At 38.8% G+C, this 23,041-nt stretch overlaps 1 protein-coding gene across 1 annotated transcript in view; it reads left to right on the top strand.

The window, feature by feature from the left end:
• Nucleotides 1-19,812, top strand: part of LOC118734156 (integrator complex subunit 2) — a 228,323-nt gene extending 208,511 nt beyond the window's left edge. The window contains exons 3-4 of the mRNA XM_036463875.1: nt 16,683-18,122; nt 18,833-19,812. Coding sequence (XP_036319768.1) covers nt 16,683-18,122; nt 18,833-19,691 — 2,299 coding nt within the window. The 3' untranslated portion in view covers nt 19,692-19,812. The remainder of the gene's footprint in view (nt 1-16,682; nt 18,123-18,832) is intronic.
• Nucleotides 19,813-23,041: the final 3,229 nt, after the last annotated feature.

Raw genomic sequence — 23,041 nt, 5'->3', positions numbered from 1 at the left:
GATCGCATGGCTGATGATGACGATGGAACGTTTCGCTGCGATGAACAAAACATTGATGACATAAGAGTAACAACCCTGGCAAGGTCCTTAATCCAAATAGCGAAATCTTCCATAGTCGGATACGGTGACGTTGTTGCTGAATACCGACTCCACTCAAACTGCTTTGAGGGTGGCAGTTTAAGAATAACTTGCTCTAATAACATTAGGTTAGGTTAGGTTGAGATGGCTAGGGAGAGTGAATCCCCCTTACACTTAGGCCAACTAAAGGCCCATTGTGATACCATATACAATCTTTGTTCCCCTATGATGTTGCGGCGCTTACTTGGGATCAAACCAATTCGTTAACGGGACGAATTTCAATAGTGCTCTTATATTGATTTCCGATACCTCTGCAAGGCCTTGTAGAGAGGGCTCTCCGAACTTCTGTAGCCGTCTTCTGCTGAGTGCCGGGCATTCGCATATAAGGTGCTGTACACTCTCTTCCCTTTCTTCGCATCTGCAGCTGCGACAGTAATCTGGTGCGCTCACTCCCAATCTCGAAGCATGTGTGCCGATTAGACAGTGACAGAGTGAGTAGTAAGATTCTTGTAAGAGTAGATACCTCGGTGCGTTTTAACCCTAAAAGATTAAACAGACGGCAGCGTTGATCCGGATTAACTCGGACTTAATCCCGATCAACTGCAGTTAATTCCCGAGTTGATCCGGATCATCACTGCCGTCTGTTTATGCTTTAAGAGTGCAGATGTGCGTTTTTTTTTGTAGGCAGGCCGGTTATACAGGAGGAGAGGTTTCTCCAGCGTTCGTTTGCTGTTTGTACGGTGCTATTCCTGGCATGTAGTTTGAAAGTGGCTATTGGTATACCTACCATGTTCTTCCCCGGAAGGATGGGGGTGGTCGTACCATTCCTCGCCAGTTCGTCAGCTTTGCAGTTGCCCTCAATATCTCGGTGTCCAGGCACCCATATGAGTTGTATTCTATAATGCTGGGCCATCTCGTTTAGAGATCTGCGGCATTCAGTGAGGGACTTTGTGTTGTCTACGCCTGAGTCTAGAGCTTTCAGGGCTCCTTGACTGTCAGAGAAGATAAAGACCTGTCTTTCCTCCTTGGGTATTCTTGCTAGATACCGAGTGGCCTCCTGGATAGCCAGAACCTCCGCCTGGTATACACTGCAATGGTCTGGAAGGCGAACAAAATGTTTCCAGTTCCAGCTCCGGGGAGAAGACTCCTCCCCCGACCTTTCCGTCGAGTTTGGAGCCATCAGTGAACATATTTATAGCGTTGCGTATATGGTGAGGCCTGGTGTCCCAGTCCTTTCGAGTTGGTATGGTAATTATATAGATTTTGGTGAAGGTGTTTGATGGTATGCAGTAGTCAGTACTTGCAGGTATCGGTATGGGCACCCTCGTCCCTAGGATTGTCGAATGGCCTGATGGACCATAAATACAGAAGCCTGCCTCTCTAAGGCAGGCTATTTCCCGAGCTACCAGATCAAGCGGGGCAGATGTAGGACCGCGTTGAGAGCTTCGGTCGTGGAGGAACAAAGAGCTCCACTCCTTTGTACCTTTTGAAGTTGCCTGAGCGCTGTTGTCTTATCGAGGGTAGGCCACCATACTAGGGCTCCGTAAAACAGAATCGGGCGAACAATGGAAGTGTAGATCCAGTGAACTATCTTAGGTGAGAAGCCCCACGATACACCGATCGCCTTTTTACATGTGAAGAGTGCTGTGGTGGCTTTCTTGATGCGTTCCATTGTGTTGTCATTCCAGAGCAGTGTGCTGTCAAGAACTACTCCAAAATACCTGACAGTGCGTTTAAATTCCAGGCGTGAGCCATCGAGTTTGGGTGGTATAAGAGCCGGTACTTTGTATCGCCTGGTAAAGAGGACTAGCTCTGTTTAAGCTGGGTTCACCTCAAGACCGATGTTTTTGGTCCAAGTAACGAGTGAGCCAAGAACAGCTTCTATAAGACCACATAGAGTTTGAGGAAATTTTCCCTGTAAGATAACCGCTACATCATCGGCGTATGCGACTACCCCATATCCATCCGCCTCCATGCGCAGGAGCAGTTGGTTCACCGTCACTACCCATAGGAGTGGGGAGAGAACACCCCCCTGTGGAGTGCCCTTACTAACAGACTTACGAGTCGTCTGCCCCCCTAATTCAGAGCTAACCATCCTGCTGTTGAGCAATTGGTGGATGATACTAACCAAGGGTTTCTCCACCCGCAGGTCCGTCAGAGCCGAGGTAATCGCAAACGGGATGACATTGTTGAACGCCCCTGCTATGTCTGAGAATGCTACTAATGCAAATTCCTTTGCTTCTAGTGATTGCTCAATTTTTGAGACTAGCGTGTGGAGGGCAGTCTCCGTGGATCTGCCCTTGCTGTAGGCATGTTGTGCATTAGATAACAGAGCTGGGTTAATCGATTGTCTTATATAAGTCTCCGAAGAGTCTTTCCAGAGTCTTAAGTAGAAAGGATGAAAGGGTGATAGGCCTAAAATCGCCAGGATTAGCATGAGAGGCTCTGCCTGCTTTCGGTATGAACACTACCTTGACTCTGTCCAGGCTCCGGGAATGTAACCGAGTTTTAGACAGCTGGTGAATATGGCCTTGTATGCTCCATGGTGTGTTGTAGCTGGGCCGAATATATTCCATCCGGTCCTGGCATCTTATAGGGCTTGAAGTTAGATATGGCCCAACAGATTTTCCGGTCGCTTACGATTTCGTTGATGAGCTGTGGTGTAGCCTCTGCTGATTCTGGATCATATAACGTGTCACCGTTGCTTTCTGGGAAGTGATTATCCAAGAGTACTTTAACGGTTTCTGAACTTGAGTCAGTCCAGGACCCATCGTCTTTTTGGATATAGCTAGGTGCTATAGGTGATTTTGCGAGTACCTGACGCGAGTCTAGAGGCTTCGGATGTAGTCTCTATCCCGCTACAAAAATCACTCCACGAGGTGCGTTTCGCTTTCCTGATGGCTTTCTTGTATAAGTTAAGTGTCGATTTATATTGTGCCCAAGATGTCTCTAGGGCATCGCGCTTAGCAGCATTGAAAGCTTTCCTGCATTCTTTGCGAAGTTTATTTAGATCGGAGGACCACCAGGGAGGTTTGTACGCCTCCCTGGTTTTCTTCTTGTGACATGTCTTGATAAGCGCTGTCTCGCAACTCTCAGCAAAAAAGCTAACAAGGTGAGAAAGAGTGCTCTTTTAGGACCCTCCACGCAGAGATCTGATTACTGTAAGATTCACTAGCGAGGGTGATGTCAAGAACTTCCCTTCGATTGGTTGTGATAAATTCAGGGTCACTTCCCGTGTTGCAAATAGCCAGATTTGTGCTTAGCAAATAGTTATAAAGTGACTCACCTCGTTCGTTTATGTCGTTGCTGCCCCATTGGTTATGATGGGCATTTGCGTCCCCTCCCAGCAGTAGCATCGTGTCCATCGGGTTTGTATTTTTCACCAGCTCCATTAGTGCTGTGCGTGGGAAAGGGCCCTGATCGTCGAGGGCCAGGTAAAAAGAGGCCAGCCTGTATTTTCTTCGCTCTATTTCTAGGCTGACCGTGGTGATGTCTCCAGTGCTGAATTGTGGTAGGATAAAAGAGTTTATATTAGTTTTGACTAAAATGCAGGTGCGGGGTTTTCCCTTACCCTGAACACTGAATAGCTTGTACTTCGGGGTCCGCAAACCACAGATCCTATTACCAGTGATCCATGGCTCTTGGACCAAAGCGATGTCTACTTCACCTGAAGACAGTTGAAGCAGGAGCGCAGCAGATGCTGCTTTACTGTGATGGGTGTTGATTTGGAGTACCTTGATCACGCGAATCTCTCCTCTCTACCACCGTCACGTTGGCTTCGTCGTCGCTGAGAAGCTCACGCTCTGTATACAGCCTCTGTAAGGCTTCACCTACTTCGGAGCTGGATGAGGCGTACCCGCTCAGCTCTTCGGTTGCTTGGTCGTCGACTTCAATCTCGTGGTCGCTGGGTGGCTCGTCCGTCTCCACACAGGCTGCAAGGTTTACTAGGGCTTCGGTGTCAGTTTTGTAAACTTTTAGCGTTTTTTTCCCAAAGCCATAGCTCACCCTGTAGTCGCTTTTTGCGAGTGGCTCCGTGTTAACAACCCTCCAGTTGTGTGTAGGGATGCTGGGATTAAACTCCTGCAGCATTTCTAAGATATCTGCAGGTTCGGACGGCGTAACGGGTACACAGGCTCTCGCTCTGGGACGCGATGGGATATCCCTGGCCTCCACAACTTTTAGGCGGGCCCCCGGATACACCTCACCTACTCTGCTAATCGCCGCTTTGTACAGCTCTACCGATCTGCTGTCGTCACAGGCTATCAATTTGACGTTCCCCTGGAACCAGCCAGCGTCCGTACACGACGGAGGTGTTCCAGGGTCTTCCCTCTTGACCTGCAAGGCAACTTTCGCCAATGCGGCTTCGACCCACCTCCATTGGTTCCTCGGGATCCTGCCTTCTTCGTTGCTCTCATCCATAACACCAATAATCTTTCGGTGCTTAGCTATCTCCGCAAAGCATCGAGTCCAGGCACCTTGTGTCTTGGCCCTTTTCGGTGCCAGTGCCGGGGCTTCCTCCACGGATCTCTGACGCTTTGCAGCATCAGTCTTCCCATATAAGTTAAGGTCGAAGTCCGGGATAATCTTCTTAGCCCACTCTATGTCTTCTTGTACCTTCACGAAGTCCTCCTCCGAGACCTGATCCTCCCTAATCGGTGAGGTGGCCTGGCGGCGGAGGATTCGAGACGCGGTACGTCGATCTTGGTGGGTTGCCTTCGCAGGGTCAGTTCGGACGAAGTCCTTGGCCCTATTGCAGGTCACCATGTTCCTGGGTCCACCCCCAGTGGGCTGGCCAGACGCTGTTCGCTGAGTGACAAGCCCACTACAGGAAGGCCCAGGATTTCCAATGTTTGCCGGCCTGCTACTTCTATGCGTAGCATTGGCCTTTGGACTTCTCGGACCAGGGAGTACCTTAGTCCTACTGCTGGTGGGTGCGGATACAACTGATGTCTGCTTCCGCATAGAGCTACTTTTGGCTAGGCCCGGTGGTACCGTGGCTTTGCTGGGTGCGGAGTTTGTGAGTCCTTTCGGCCTTTGTTTCGGAGCGCCGGACTCCCGTACTGGAATTGAAGTTTGTGAATTTGATGTGATGTGATGGTGTGATGATTCCATATTTTGTCCCACGAGACGGGGAGAAGGGGAACGTCCGCCCGGGCAGAGATCCGCTGTACCCGGGTAAGGCTAGTTGGCTCCGAAGGTCGCCCGGTATCCGGAGCACTCCGTTCGCGACTGGGCTTGATGAAGGGAAGGGCCCCCAGCCAGACTGATCCTCGGCACGGGTCGTATTATACCTTGATCCGGCCCTGAAAAGAGAAGGGAGGGAAGAACTGGCAAGGAATTTGGTCAGAAAGGGAAGCATAGGTCTAGGGATTTAGGAGGGGTCGCCGCTCGAATTAGCCGCCAAGGCGTTACCAGGTGTCACCACGGAGAGGCCCCTTTTACTAGAGGGGTGCTAATCGCAATGCAATTAAACACCTACGAGTCGACGCTTTGGGATGTCGCGTGTGTGCAAGTCGATCACCCCCATCAAAGACACCTAATAACATTGGATTCAATAAATGTTGTTCACAGTTTGCTGACCTCAAGAATGCGACGACGTTTCGAACTTGATTTGATAATTCAACAACTTTTTCAAGTTGGGTTTCACTAATAGCTGGAAGCTGTTGAATTTTTTGCATTTGAACTCTTATCAATAAATCTGGGCGACCAAAATTAAACTGTAGCTCTTCCAACACAAGAGGCACATTATCGGGATAAATTAACAATGAAGAAACTACTCGCTTAGCATGACCATGTAACGCTTTATGAAGTCGCATTAAAGTCTGTATATTATTGTATCCAAATTCGGTAGTGGTATCTCTGTAGCTAGCTCTAAACAAAGGCCAATCCTCTGGGTTGCTATCGAAATTTGGCAAAGGATACAATTTAGCTGCTGCGTTGTCAACAAAGGATACCATGCCTCTTTGTTGCAATGTTGTGTTCGGCGGTTGCATAAATTGACACTGTGGTATGGAGTTCGAATCTGTCTGGCGACAATGTATTGATGGCTGCGGAAGTCGTGGTACTGATGTCTGCGAATATTCAGCTTGCGACTGTGGACAATATGGTCCCGACTGTAAATTCCTCATGGTTGTAGACGATAACGACAACGGCATATGCTGGTTAGATATATTATGTGGAAAAATATTGTTAAAGTGCTCCCCAGTAGCGGAAGCTGTTATATTTACATTATTCTGTAAATTTCTCACGGCCGGAGTTGTAGATAACGACGCTAGCATATGCTTGCTATCTGTATTATCTGGTATAATATTGTTGAAGTGCTCCCCAGTAGCAGAAGCTGTTGTATTTATATCATTATTGTCTGAAGGCTTATTTTGGCATATGAGACGGGCCAATGTTGCTATCACCCATCTTGACTTCGTTTTTAATTTGTTGTGTTTCACGGCTTAGCTCGCTTACGGACTCCTTCAAAGTATTAATGTTGCCAACAATGCGGCAAATTGATCGTGCGTTATGACTAGTGTTGCTAGATTTTTAATGCTCGAAATCAGTACATTAGACTTTTTCATGCTAAAAAAATCAGTACTTTTCAGTACATTTTTATTCAAAGCAAAATTATGAATGTAAGCAACAGAAAATAATTTAAAACGCCTGAGTTCTTGTTTTTAACAATATTTTGGTATAAAAATAAAATATAGTTTATAAAAAGTAAAAGTGTTATTCATTTTAACATGAGTGTACACATCATTATACACAGGAGCCAATAAATTATTTTATATTTGTGACTTTTTGAATAGCAATAACACTGTACGTCAAAATCAACTTTTTTTCTGGGTATCGGACCAAACCAATTTTTTTTAAGAGATTTAGTCATAGGTAAGTAATTTCTCCGTTCGAAGTTGGACTTTTGGTAAAAAATTATTTTTAATTACTGTAAGTAAACTACTAAAAAAGGAAAAACATAGTCGTGGTACGCCCTTTTCTCTTATTTAAACGATATAGTTATAACTTTCTATGTTACAGGTGCTATAAGGGGTCAAAGGTCGGGTCTTCGAAAAATTAATTAATAATTAATTAATCTTATATTTCAAACAAGTTTGAACTGATTTAAAAAAAAATTAATATCGTCACAAACGTGATTAAACCCGCTTTCTTCTGATATGTAATTTGTATACTTCGTATGTATAAATCTGAGAAAAAACATTTGAAAGGAAAAAATACCTTTTTTTTTATAAAAAAAAAATATTTTAAATAAAAACGCCATACGGCTTCACTAGTAGTTCATAAAATATAAAAATGTAATTCATTTTAACATGAGTGCACAAATCATCGTACACAGGAGCCAATGATATTTTTGAATAGCAATAATGAGATCATTCCCATCTTCAGTGTTTAAATAGTCAAAGAATTCTATACATTTCATTTTAAAATTACTTTTAATTTAAAGTTCACTTTCAAAAATTTGAATTAGAAGCCGGTTTGCGCCAGGAAACAAACTTTATTCTTAAGATCCTCTCATACTGTAAAAAAGTCCCACTTTTTAAGGAGTTCATCTATATTTCCTCATGGCTTAAATAATTTTTCAACTACGCAAAAACTGTGAAAGACTAAGAATTCGCTAAAAAGAGTATCTAACTCTATGTCTTGTATGCAAAACTCTTTTACAGAGTCAGTAAATTGAGAAAAAGGAGTTGTAAGTTATAGGCAAAAGCCATTCGAATATTGAAATTTATTGTTATTAAACTGAAAGTTATTTTCGAGATAATTAAAAACACTCGAAAAAAATTTAAGCCTTCTTTTTAAATAATTTAAGCTCGCATCATATTATCGCAACTGGTACGTAACAACCCGGCGATATGCCCATAAAACGATTGATCTTTTTGTTGTATTTATTTCTTGGGCATATCAAACATTATCTAAAACATGTCAACTATAATTAAATTATTTTCTTCTTATTTTTTACAGTACAGTTTAAGGAAGTTCCAACGTTATGTAAAAACCTCAAGAAAATACTAAAGTATTTTGTTTGAATTGAAAATTCAGTACAAATTGAAGAAATGAATAAAATCAGTACAAGGGTTGAAAAATCAGTACTGTACTGATAAAATCAGTACGTCTGGCAACCGTAGTTATGACCATGGTTGCCACTCGCCAACATTTTTTTCTACCAAAATCTCTTAAGAAAAGTGACCAAAAGTTACCAAATCTTCACTACCAAAATCTTCACTTCTTCAGTGAGAAAAAAATATGCTGAATAACACTGCTATATTTCATAACAAATATGTATATACTTACAGCCCGGTTCTGTGCACTTAATAAATTCAATATTTTTATAATTTGTCAATTTTTGATTATTTATCAAGAACTCCCAGTACTAGCACAGAAGTTTAAATCTATTTTCTTGATAAATTATCAAGATTGAAAATGCTATTGACAATTTTGCTTTTAACCGTTCGTTTGACTCGTACAAAATTTCGAGTAAATTGCGAAAATTGCTATTTGTTTGCTATTTTTTCGGGTTTTCATAATTGACTGTACGTCGAAACATATGTCGGTAGGTGTCGAAATACATGTCGGTAGATGGGTCTGGTAAAAAGCACGCAACATTTTTTTTTACCGGAATAATCAAAACGATTTATCGTCCCGTTTCTGCCTTAACCACGTATCCACAATTTTTGGGAAAACTAATATTACCACTTATAACAGCTCTTTAAGCGTCACACTATTTGAAAATAGAACAAAGACTTAATGAGGGTTCCCACTACTGTTAGTGGAACCAGAAATATTAAGTAAAAAATATTAAGTAAATGCGTTTATTGTATCCTAGGGGAAGAAATGAAACATTTTTTCTTACTCTCTCTCTAATATACATCTATTGCAGATACGAAGTTAAGGCAGAAACTGGACGTTATGGACCTTACCAAAAATTAGTTGTGTTTGTTTACAAATTATGCAGTAACTTGCCAGCAACTCTCCAGTAACTTAATTTCTAAGAATTCGCTCTCATAGAAAAAATTTGCAAAAAAGTACGCGAAGCTATTCCAGTAATAATTTGCAAGTTTCATGAACAGCTGATAAATTGGTTTATTCGCAGCAAATTTCTAATAAAACAATATATTTTATATTAAATAACAATAAAAACCCACAAACAGTTTCCTTATTAGTTTAAATTACATCGAGCAACATGCGATCAGCTGTTTTTTGTACTGGCAAATTCTTACAAGTATAAATTCATCCAGTAAAATCCAGTAAAAACTTGCAACTTCAACTGTCATTTTTCGCTCTCTCAATTTCCCCTACTTTGCAAGTTTCGTAAAAACTTGTACTGTATTTTACTGGAAATGAGTAAACAAACGCAACTATTGCCAGATGGCCAGCATTAAAATGTGGAGGGTAGAATTCAAAATTTATCGCAAAAATTCGAAAGTTGTCTTAAAAGTGCGGCCTTTGGTGCTGCCACTGTAATTCAAATATTTCCAGTATTCGAATATGAGATGACTCTAATGACTCTAATTTAATCGAAGTAATTTTGTAATTACCCTGCAGTGTAAAATTATCAATTGTTAAAACTAACCAACTTATATGTAGTTAGCTTTTTGGCGAGATTTCGATTAATACCTCACTTTTAATTAGCTATGACAAAACCAACTTAAAGTGAATTGTAAAGTCGTGCAGCAGTCATGCAGACGCAATCGGGAGTTGGTTTTCTTTACAAGTTTCTATTAAATATCCTCATACAAAAATTACTTTCAATACACTTTTTTTCTGAACTTCGCAGATTCTTTTTCATATTCAGGACAAATAAAAGGAAGATCGAAATTTTATACTATCATTTTGAAGTTATGTCTGACGGTGTTCGAATATGGGGCCACCCAGAGCAGAATATGTAAACAAATATGAAATTTAATAAAATAAAGTAAATAAATAAGTAAATAAAAAAGTAAAAAAACAAAAAATATTTTGTTTTTATTATTGATATTTTATGTCCAAAAGTAGTTAGTTACAAGTTAGTTGACATGTAATACAGAGGTATCCAGGTCTGACTTTTTTGCGGCCATCGCCCCACAAAAGTAGTTAGCTTTTTTCGAACAAAATACACAGTTAATAGTTAGCACTAGTGTTCGCGTAAACAGACTAAAGTTAGGTATAAGCTAACGTCACTCCCTGCAGGGTACGCACATTCAAAACATAGTTCATTTCTTTCTAGTTATGCAGATAAATGTTTAGTTGTAAATGTTACCAAAATGAAATAAAAGTTACCAAGTTACCAAATCGTTTAAAAGTTACCAATTGTGGCAACCATGATTGCAAGGCCTGCTTATGACTTCGACTGAAAAACGTTGACTGCGATGCTCAATGTACACTTAAACGATAACTGAATTTAGGGGTTGATTCGACGATTTCAACTAGACTACGCTGGCTGCGAAGCTAAAATGCTGAACGTTTTCTGTACAGCTCAATATTGAACGACGTTGACTACAAAACTCGATGCTGGCGACTTTGGCTGTGAAACTCAATGTTGAACGTTTGCTGTACAGCTTAATGTTGAACGACGTTGACTGCAAAACTCGATGCTGGCGACTTTGGCTGTGAAACTCAATGCTGAACGTTTGCTGTACAGCTCAATCTTGAACGTTTCAACAACTGACCATTTGAATTTCTTTTACGCAGCACCCATACAATTCCAAATACTGCACGAAATGGAATGAATGACACAAGCCAATATTCGATGACTGGGTGACGCGCAGTGATCGGACGTCAAAATAAATTTGTGTGGTACAATCTGAAAAAAAATGTGGTAGATTTCAAAAAAATGTGGTAGATCTCAGGTTTTGGATCAAACTTTGTACAAAAGTTAAAAATATTCTGCAAGGTTTCACCTAAATTGCAAACATTTTAACTAGAATCTTAAAAAAAAAAAAATAATAAATAATAATAAAGTGCAAGATTGAAGTTGCTAAAAATTGCGTTGAGTTTTGGCAAGTTTTTTCCTTGACAGTGTAAAGCAGTTCCTTCCATATCAAGATATTTTTCGAACATGTTTCGAAAGATTTCTACAACCTTGCGGAGTGCTGCCAGCTTTCCTTTTTATCACATCACGATATAGCGAACAAATGTGGCACGTTCCAGAAACTGCCACTTGGGATTTGCCAATTTTGAAAATTCTCAAGTAAAAGTAAAGAACGCTTTAGAAACTTTAGATGTACTGCAATTTGCTAATACTTTCACAAAAATCGCCGTTTTTTACCATTTTCGCTATTAATTCCTTTTATAAATCACTCCAAAAAACGGCTCGGTTCGGTTCAGTGGTTCGAACCACTTAGAAAAAGCTTGTACCGGTTCAATAACCGGTTCATGAGTATTCCTGAACCGCGGTTCGGTTCGGTTCAAATGGTTCAATGCTAAAGGATACAAATATTAAAAAATATGACAAGTCTGTGTATATAAATAAAAATAAAAGGCTTTGTTATTGAGATCAAATTCAAATATCCGTGTGTGTAGTAGTGGAAAAATAAATAGGGACGCGACATTTTAACAAGTTAGGCTTTTTTTTTTTTAAGTATAGTTCATCGTCTAACAAAAACTATGAAAACTGTTCAAAGTTTTATGTTGACTTTTGGCAATATTTGTACGGATTTTCTTTTTTGATACAAATTTTTGTATGAAATCTGAGTATTTTGAATTTTTTTGCTGGCGGTGATATGAAGATTCTGCCATGCAAATAAAAACATTTTAAGAATTTATTTATGGACGACACAGAGATGCCATTAAACTCAAAAGTGTATTACAAAATTTGCAAAATGCTTAAGTGGACTTTGAACCGAACCGAACCATTTTTACCTTCCTTTTATTAGCTCGGGATGTAACTATGTAATATTGATGCGCCTAAAAGATGCTGCGATTTCTATTCTCAAGTTTCATACCTGATGACAGTACGAATGGCAGTTATAATAGGGAGGTTTTAGTTTTTTAAACTATAATTTTTTTATTTGGATTGGTTTTCGGTTCGGTTTTGGCATTTCAAAATAAAAATGGTGCGGTTCGTGGTTCGGTTTGAAGGTCGAAAAAAGCGACGGTTCGGTTCAAAACTGGTTTGCAGCCCTGTTATAAATCATATATCGCTAGCTTAGAGTGAAATGTTGCTAAGTCCATTTTTTATGAACAATTAGTTTTTGGTGCAGGAAGCAAGGAAAATTGAAAATGCACCGTTTCTGAAAGGATCTAACTACTTGTTTTATTTCTACACGTTTTATTCCGTGATGTGCAAAATTGCTAAGCCCAAAGTAGTCACAGAAAATTTGATAAGTCCAAAAAAATATGAATATTTTTTTACGCTGTCGAATTCGATTTGTATTGAGGGTTGTGCAACAACATTATTTTTGAATATTTATATACACATGTATGTATCTATATTAGGCTGGGTCGATTTTGCATGGGGGAAAATAAAAGGCATTAGACCGTGTTGTAATAGTAATATTATGATGTTTTAGGTCTAAGCTAATTGTTATTGGCCAAGAAAGATTAATTTAAAACTTATCTTTAGCCCGCGCAATTGAATCAAAGTGTATGAATTTTGAAAATGAAACTTTGGCTTGTAATATCTATGGAATGCGTTAATTGTTATAAACAGGACGATATATCAAATTAAGGGTTATTAAATTTAGTACCTCACGTTCATTTATCATTTTTCAATAAGTATACAAATTTTTGAGATATTAAAATAAAAAATAAGAAAACTATAATTTTCCCTTATGAATTTTCGATTCTTCATTACTTCAGCAACCAAGTGAAAAATACAAAAAAGCGAGACGAGATTTATTTCAAACGTTTTAATGCTTTCGGATGTTTATATAATATTAAAAGGACCGTGGACTTGGTCACGCCTATTTGGTCAGTTTTCTAGATCATGGTGAATGAAGTGTAACATGTATTGTCCAAGATTAGGAATCGTTTGATAAGTTAATAGTAGTTGCAAGCATAAATATAAGTATTTGCATACATTAACATAATACAATTAGGGCGAGAAACGCCCATTTTGAGTCCATTTTTCGTGGTTTCTAAATTTGCCGTTATATGAAAGTAGGGGACGTGCAAAAATGTGTATACTTTAGTTAATTTCATTATTTGTAACTGTAGGTAGGTAAATGCGATAGTCTTTAACATATCCTGGAAAATCCTTTTGAGGTCTCTCCAATTGGACGATATTGCTTTGCATTCAGCTTGAACGAAAAGTCACTCCCTGGCATACTTTTCTGTAATCCGGTTCTTTCATTTAAAGGTTATTTATACAACTGAAGAGAAATTTTTTTTAGAGAAAAACTGGAGATCCACTTAAGTTTTTCGATATAACTTTGGTTAATGTTACTCGATCGGTACGTAATAATTACGAGACTTGCTATTACTGATTTATGATAATAATATGATGAAAATCATTCAGATTATAAACAAATTATTAAAAAAAAAAAATTTTACAAATTTTTTTGTCATTTTCCTATATTTGCAATTTTTATATTGTATGCATAAACATAAGTGAACTAATTAGTGTTTCTAGAAGTTGTGCCTGTTCAGTGCTTCCATACTCATTTGCATAAACAACATTTTTCCACGATGATGGAAAATAATGGCTTTTCTATTAGAGCTACCGAAGTTGTTCCTAAATTTGCAAAAATTCGCAAACTATAGCTAATATTAAAAAAAGATTAGAATATTTGGAACCAGCGACCTAAATGCACGCCAGCAATATTAATGCTGTTCTTTACATTTTTTGACTATAGGCCAGTGCAATTATCAAGAGAACAATTCAAATTTTATTGAAAAGAGGTAACTTTGAGATTAACGATAAGCTAAAGGGCTGCGACAAATGATATTTGACTTTATCTTTTGCGTTAACGGATTCATTATCTAATAATAAGCCCCAAACCTTTTTGCTGAACCCAGAATTTTTAACAAGAATTGGTCTTATTCGAAAACAGCTTTAACATTTGATGCAACAAAATCACTGTTCCCTCGTGTTATTATTATTAAAAGAACCTAAACAATTTGTTCTAACAAATTGTTTCTTAAAATGTACCTACGAGATGGATTTTTCGTATTGTACATATTGGAAAAATTCATGGAAAATTTGCTAAATCCAACAAAAAAATTTTAGGAAAAAAGTAGAAAATTTGCTAAGTCACAAAATTATCTACAAAATTTGTAAAAAAGCAGATTTTTTATTATTATTTTTTTTTTAATAAAGGGTAAATGAAAAACGCGAAACATTGCATTCAAAGTTTTGCAAAATACTTAAAGAAAATTGCTTAGGAACGTTTTTTGTGTCTCCTGTACAATTGAAAAAAATGGACTTAGCAACTTTGCACTCTAAGCTAGCGATATTTTGCAATTTAACACAACAAAATCACGTTTCCTGTCGATAAATCGAATATTGAGAAAATTTAATATTTAACACTTTATTTTATCCTCACATTTTGACTGTTGTTAGTGTTTAGTGTTGGACAATTTTTACTCTTAAAATTAACTAAAACTACTCAAAAACGCGAATATGTGGTAGATTTCCGACCTTGTGTGGTAGATGTGGTAGATGCTCAAAAACGTGGCAGATCTACCACAATGTGGTAGAAGTCCGATCACTGGTGACGCGCCGAACCGATCGACAAATATGGCTGACCCTTCCACGAATCTTCGTAAGTTGGTTGATTCATGGAAAATATGTATGTATTTTATGCAAAGACAATTTGGTATAACTCGAATGTACCAATGTTGTAAGCAAATTTGTAACTTAATGTCGACAAATGAATAAAAAGAAACAGCTTAGAAATGCCTTTGCGGCAAAACTTCAAACTTTATTTAACTAATTTGATTGACACTTTGGCGCATGCTAGTGCGCGTTACAAATTAGGTGCTTACTCAACGACGAAGTGAAAGAAGGGCCCCATTCAGTGCACAGTTGTCATGTCGTTGTATTGTTGCGAAGAGTTACCATGTGATTGTACTGTTTTGCTGACAGTGTGGCTGTAGATGAGTGCGCAAAGATGCTTGCTATAATTTGTTGATATCCAGAGAGGGTCACGGTTCGAATTAAACTGCAGGCAACATGCAAATTAACTATATATATATTTTTTTTGTTTTTATCTTGTTTATTCACATCACGGATGCTTTTTCAGAACGATCATTTTAATATGCGCGTAATTGAATTGAATATTTACCAATATACAATACTTTCGTTGACGTTTAAAGCAAGATTAATTACAATTGATTGCACGGCACCGAAATTATACCAGGGGTTGGATTCTGTAACTTTGAGAAAATGCCGTGTACACGGAGTGAAAAACTCACAACCAAACACTCACTGAATAAAATGCTGTGAGTTTTTCGGAAGAACAGTGTATACAATATTGAGAGTTAAAACTCATTCTCTCAGTTGCTGAATCGCAAAATGAAGAGTGTAGTAGAGATAAGCTCAAGACTTAATATTTAATCCCCATCCCGCCCATCCCGAAAGTCAATTTTTAAGACCCGCCATCCCGATGTTTTTCAGAATTGTACCGCGGGTCCCGAAATCTATTACTATCTTTCAAATTAATTTTAAATAATAAAATAAAAAAGATCTTGCATCTTCCCATTATTTTATTTTGCATTGCTGTTCGTTTTCGTCTCAACAAATCGTAAAAAATTGCATATTTCATACATCGTTTTTAAGGAAGATTTTCTGTATTTGCGGAGGTTGCGGTTTTATCGGGAGTATCGGGAAAGGATTTTAGTACCGTCCCGCCCGCAAAATTTTTACAGACCTTCCCGATGCCACCCATCCCAACCAATTTGAAATCAGTACCGTGGGTCCCGATATCCCGCGCCCATCTCTAGAGCGTACACAATTTTCAGTGTACACTTGAAAACTCACAGCTCCAGAATACAGCCCCATGTGAAGTAATAACCCCACGTCTCAATTTTCTACTAAATGTGTCTTAACATATGTCAAATTTCTGTTTTAACTTTGTCCCGTTTTCTCATGTGGGCAACTTGCTGTCTTAACATATCACTGTCAAAATGCCAACAAGCCAATCAGATCGATCTATACCCAATGTAGTTGGCTCGGTAAAATGAAAACTGAGTTGTCAAACTTCGAAACGACAGCTGATGTTAAGACAGCGATGATAAGAAATTGGGCAAGACAGATATGGTTTAACAGTGGAAATTTGCGGTCTCCACCTGTCTTAACACAGTTTTTTTTTAACATAATCTGTAGAAGGTGGAGACGTGGGGTAAGAGCGGGAAGAAAGATTTGACACTATCTTATTGGACAATTTGCTTAAAAAAATTTCTATAAGAGCCGAATGTCAAGAAATCTAAGAAAATAAAGTGAGAATGCTGTTTTATTGCTACAGCCGGTATAATTTCACCATGCTTTGACACTACTATCTTATTTGAAAATTTTCCTTCAAATTTTTTTTATAAGATAGCCAAATGACAGAAAATAAAGCGAGAAAGCTGTTTTATCACTTCACCTGTTTATTGCGACATGCTTCATACCATATATATCAATGCAGCTTTACTCACATAGTTAATGGTTACAGTATGTAGAAATTTTATGTTTTTTATTTCAGATTTAATGATGACGAAGTTAATGTGTTAACTCAATTGGTTACAAGTCGCCCACATCCTACACAGTCTGGACTTCGGTTTGTTTCACTAGCACTTTGCATGCTTATAGCGTGCCCATCGCTTGTCTCTACAACTCTTCTTGAAAATAAAGCAGTTGAATGGCTACAATGGCTCATAAAGGAGGATAAGTTCTTCGGAAAAAAATCAGACACAACTGCGTCGTTGGGTGAAATGCTGCTTCTGCTCGCAATACACTTTCATAGTAATCAAATTACGGCAATTAGCGAATTGGTTTGTTCAACTCTAGCAATGAAAATTCCTATCCGGCCAAATAGTACGAGTCGCATAAAACAGGTTTTCACGCAAGATCTATTTACTGAGCAGGTCGTAGCGTCTCATGCAGTTCGAGTACCTGTAACTCCAAATTTAAATGCGAACATTTCTGGTTATCTTTCAGTGCATTGCATACATCAACTTTTAAAGTCGCGGGCATTTCTGAAGCATAGAGTACCTATTAAGCTATGGATTTACAAACAAATTTGTAGTTCTGTTCGACCAGTACATCCAGTTATGCCAGCTTTAATCGAAGTGTATGTCAACACACTAATAGTGCCGAATCCGTTAGGAAAAGTAAATGTCGATCATATGCACAAACCTTTCTCCGAAAATGAAATTTTATACATTTTCAAGTCGTCCAAGACTACTACAATTGATAGTAAAAATATTCTCGGAGTATCACAAATGTTAACATTCGGTGCAACATCCACCGAAATGGATGAAATAATGAGCATTGAAGTCAAGTGCTCTTTAACCGCACAATTGCTCATATTATATTATTTGGTTCTATATGAAGATACGCGTCTTTGTAATACACACAACCAGTCCTTGGCTGGAAAGAAAATAAAGGAGTACTCGAACAACTTTTTGGCAGAGCTTCCAATGAAGTATTTGCTACAGAAAGCGGAACAATATCAGATCGATTATGCCGGTCTATTTCATCCATTACTTCGCTTAATTATATCCAACTATCCTCATTTAAGTATGGTTGACGATTGGATGGAGGAGCATTATGCATCAATTTCCGTATCATCAAATCTCATGTTAAATAAGCAAATTGATCGATCCCTCGTAATTAAGGCACTGGATATAATAAGTACTAAATCTTCAATAGCCATACGAGTTTTTAAAGCTCTTTTAAAGCTTCCCGTTGAAGACTTGGCGCAGTATACAGATCTAATAGTGGAGAATATGCCTCATGTTTTTCAAAAGAACGTTCCACGAATTATTCAAGACCTATACAAAGATATATGGTTGCGGCTTAATTCTGTCCTTCCCACTAGTTTTTGGAAAATGTCGCTTAATTCTGTCATGAACGCAGAAACGAGCTCCCCATGTTGCACATATGTTAACGAAGATTTGTTGGATCCATTACAAGTTTTAAGGTAGGTATGTTATTCCTACTATGTACATTAAAGTGGTCCAAAAATGTATGTAAAAAAATAAGGTCGGATTTTTAATGCCGCCACCCCCTAGGATTGTTCTATACCGAAAAAAATTACCCATATTTTTTTATTTTGAAATCAAAAAATATTTAGGGAGTGCTCAAAGCGCTCAAAGTTTTCCATGTATTTTATATGGAGAAAAAACAATTTTTCGTATAAATGGTGGATCGGACCGTGGTTCTCTTCAGGAGACTTCCAGTATTAATATCCAATTGTTTATTTAACCATTTTTTATGATTCAAGATTTTTATTGGTCCCCCATTGCATTTTCTAAGGGCTTTGGAGGACCTATAAAATATAGTTACCATGAAAAAATTGTTAAAGAAACAATTGAGTATTATTACTGGGAATCTCCTGAAGATAAGTAAAGTTTTCCGATCGAAAAATATTGATTTTCAAGAATTCTACACTATTTCTACGAAAAGATGTTTTTTCTCCATATAAAATACATGGAAAACTTTGAGCGCTTTGAGCACTCTCTAAATATATTTTGATCTCAAAATAAAAATAGGGGTATATTTTTTTCGATATAGATCAATCCTAGGGTGTGCCGGTATTAAAACTGTGACTTTATTTTTTTGGACCACTCTAATGTACATACACACATAAATTTCTATATTTTCCATAATTAAACTATTTATGAATTTCAGGTGTGGAAAGCATGTCTTCTATTCCCCCCATACTCTTATGATCCTGTTACGCATTTTGCAAGGAAGTTTGGCAGCATCCAAAGCTTTTCTCAATATCCAGATGCAATCTAAGCAGATATTAGACAAAAATGGGCAATTGCAGTGTGACAGCGATCGAGACGAGTTGAAAACAGCTTTGATTGCTTCACAGGAGAGCGCGGCTGTCCACATACTCCTAGAAGTTTTAGCTGATATGAATAAAAATGCCGTTGATACAGTATCAACTTTTTGCTTACGGGAAACGCAAGGCATAATTTGCTCCTTCATACATCAAGCTTTTATATCTGAGCCTTCTTTGGCTAAACTTGTACATTTTCAAACATATCCGAGAGAAGTTATACCAATGATGGTAATGGGTGTTCCTTCCATGCATATTTGTATTGATTTTCTTCACGAGTTTCTTACTATGCCGGAAATGGATAAACAAATATTCACCATAGATTTGGCATCTCATCTCGTACTTAAATACGCTATACCTAAAAGCTTAAGTGTTGCAAAATTCTGTATAAATACGGTTCAATCATCCTTGTCGTTACTTTCTACACAAGCTAAATGCAAATTTTTGAGTAACATTCTACCAGCCCTTATTCGATTCGCGGAGGCTTTTCCTATTTTAGTTGATGACTGTATTAATATACTTATGCTAACTGGAAGGAGCTTGCATTCGCAAGGCACTTTAGGCATTAACTCCACTCAAATGCAGCTCACATCAAATACGAAACAAAAGTGCTTCAAGGATACACAGCAGTACATATCCATGATAGAAGAGGCATTTGAAACGTTGATAACAAAAATAGTAAATAAAGTGGAGCTGTACTGAACTACCAGATTCAATTTTAATTATATGTGTATTTGTGTACTGACCTCAAGAAACAAAATAGGCGGGAAATAAGTTTTTAAAAAATAGTCTCAACTAAACACTAACACGAAAATTCTTAAAATTCTTAAAAATAAAAGAGACTCAATATGGCTCATTCCACGGTAATCGATACCGTATGAAACGAAAATAAACATAAGAATTTGGCTGTATTCTATTGAGTAAGAGTAAATAAATCTAACTTTCAAGACTGAAAGCCGAAATTCCGAAATTTATCTCAAAATCAGATATTTTTTTACTTTAGGTTGTACCATTTACCATTTACAAACCCATATGAGAGGTTAAATTTTTTCTAAATTTACAAGACTGATTTTCGTGGTCTATTACCTTTTTGCATTGTTTAAGCCGTCAATGGAGAGAACAATTCGTTTATGTACGCTCATATTCTTCCACGCTACTAGAAGATATAGAGGCTTCCTCTCTCCCACAGAGGCTCAAACGATGGTCGGCAAATTACACTGTGGAACAAATTCAGGTTAGCAAAAGTTATGTCGATTCTGAGAGTGAGGGGTGAAAATAGAGGCTAAATTAGAAGACCCGTATCGCGGCGTTTGTTTATATTAGTTCGAATTTTTTTTTAATCGACCTTCGAACTTTGCAGTCAAATGCCGATTTTCAGAATATTGTTTAGATGGTTTTTTGGTTATAACTCGTCGACTAATTGATATTTTTTCAATCTGTTAAAGCCAAATTACACAGATGTGGCCACCCAAACAGACAGCTGCTTGCAGAGGAGCCCTCGCGTAGGCACGTCAGGAGGCATCTATACGAACTGACGGCCTCTGGACCCGTCAGCATACCGACAGGCTCTGAACGGCATTCACAGGGAGTCAGTCTCGAGTTATGTAGACTCCAGACCTGTGAATGCCGTTCTAGGCACACAACCACCGGACATTGACGAAAAGGAGCTTCATCTTCCTCGTGAGACAAGAACCACAGTAGCCCAACTTCGCTCGCTACTGCAGCAGGTTAAACTCATACCTGAGCAGACTAAACGCGGATGTGCCAAATGAGTGTCCGGCATGCGGAGAGACCCCTCACGACTCGAAACATCTCTTCGCATGCCCGGAAAACCCGACAACCCTAACGGCTTTGTCCTTGTGGACCGACCCAGTGGAGGCTGCACGCTTCTTAGGGCTGCCGTTAGTGGAACTTGACGACAACGACTGAGATATCAACCGATCTGGGCGGGGTTGTTGTAGCCGCTAGAACAACAACAACAGATCAATTCGTTAGCATTGCAATGGCGTAATTTTCAAGTATTAAATGTTTTATTATATATTTTGAGCAAAGCATATTTCCATGTCACGCCCGTCACAAAATACACAAAATAGTTATTTTTGAAGAAAAACACATCTTGGACAGTGTAAAAAAGCTGACGAAAGTAACGCTATGACACATGAACCGATTATGTTGGTCACGCCCGTCACATGTCACACCCGTCACAATTTAAAATTCGACAAACTTCAATAAATTCAGCCGTTACTTATGTGCTAATCTGAAATGTGTCATATATCTGTTTGTGATCAGCGATGATAAAGCTAATTATAAAACTATGTTGCTCGAGCGATGGGAAAACTTAAGCTATGCTGTCACGGATAAAAAGAAACAATTACTTCGCTTGTCAGGGCAAAAACAGTATCTTTAACGGTTTTTACAGGTAACGGCCTTGGTTTGCAGGTAACAGCCTCATACTATTTAAAAATAAGGTACTTTACAATTTCTTTTTGGTTGTTCCACAATACATCATACTTTACAATTACTCAGGCATGCAATGGAGATAAAGAGTCCGATCAAGGACTATCCCGTCTTTAGGTGGTAGAATCTAGCATGTGTTCGTAAAATCCGATTTTTTGAGAAAAAAGTTAGTTTAGTTGTCTAATAATGTGTATTTATGTATTTATGCTCAACTTGTCACACCCGTCACAGTTGAATTTGGAACATATAATCTATAATTTCCAATAGAGGTAAGCAACTTTGGCGTAAATGCTGAGAATGTTCATTTAACTATACAAAGAACTACTTAAAACCATAAGCAGAAGACGTAATTAGCAGAAAAACTCTGATACAAGTAAGTATTTAGTAGCTAATTTGGTTTGCGTACTCGTCACACCCGTCACAGTGACTAAAATTCAGATAACTCGTTCGGATTAAATTGTTTTTGAAATTTTTTTCTAGGCATTGTGTATATCTCGGAAACCTATTAGAAAATACTCGTTTTAAAAAATTTTTAAACGTGAGTTGAAATGTCACACCCGTCACCGTGGAATGAGCCATATGCATTATATATACGGTGACCATTTGTCCCGATTTTGGCGGGACAGTACCAATTTTAAGGACATTGTCCCGCTGAATATTTTTTAAAAGTCGGGACGTATAAGTGCCCCGATTTTTCATGTTTGTGCCGATTAAGTCCCGATTTTCAGTGCTTATTTATTAATTTAATAAGAGTTTCCTTGTACTCTGGCCCAAAAATAATTTTTCGTGCAAACGTGGCAACACTAGCCGTGTTTTATTTGTCCAGAAATTTAAGCTATTAGCTTATTTTGTATGGAGGACTTACCCAACATAATTATATTGGCTTATGAAAAGCTATCTTGGCTTGTATATTGAACAAGAGGCATTGCCATTCAGCATCAGAAATTTTCTCCTTCAGCCAATCAGAAAGAGGCAAAAACTTACATTCCCAAGACAGCCGGTTCTACGTACCGGAATGACTCGGGTTTTACCCGACCAAGGGTTTTTGTTTCGGCGACCTAACCCCGCTTAGATCGGCGATACCCCTCAATCATTGTTCGTCCATGGAGCAACTCCTTGCAGCCGGATTGCTCCGCATCCTTCTTCTCCGGGCGGGCGTAAAGCCCAACCCCGGACCAGAAACGTATTTCTGCTATGTTTGCCAGAATCGACTCCATCCAAACTCCACTTCGGTTAGGTGCAATTCATGCAACGGATGGAGTCACCTAAGAACCTGCTCTGGTCTTAGGTCTCATCGGGAGTGGACCACAAGCTATGTGGCTCCCTGCTGCTCGAGCCAAACGGCACAATCAGCCTCCACGGCTACCCGCTCGCGCAACGCACCGAACACCCGAAGAGCCTGCACGGCTCCGAGAAGCTCTTCTGGGCAGCAGCAAACCTCCCATGCTGCTCTTTATGGGTTGGCATGGCATATTGATAGCTGTGGTCCAAGAAACGAAGTTGCACAGCAACTCAACTCTGTTGGGTTTCGCCGCCTACAATGTGCTCCGTAAAGATCGCGAGCGAGATAATGGTGGCGGACTAGCGTCCATCCT

Source organism: Rhagoletis pomonella, unplaced genomic scaffold, assembly GCF_013731165.1.
Source record: "Rhagoletis pomonella isolate Grant_MI unplaced genomic scaffold, Rhpom_1.0 Rhpom_scaffold_00002, whole genome shotgun sequence".
Taxonomy (NCBI): Eukaryota; Metazoa; Arthropoda; class Insecta; order Diptera; family Tephritidae; genus Rhagoletis; species Rhagoletis pomonella.
This window is presented reverse-complemented; position numbering and strand designations above follow the sequence as displayed.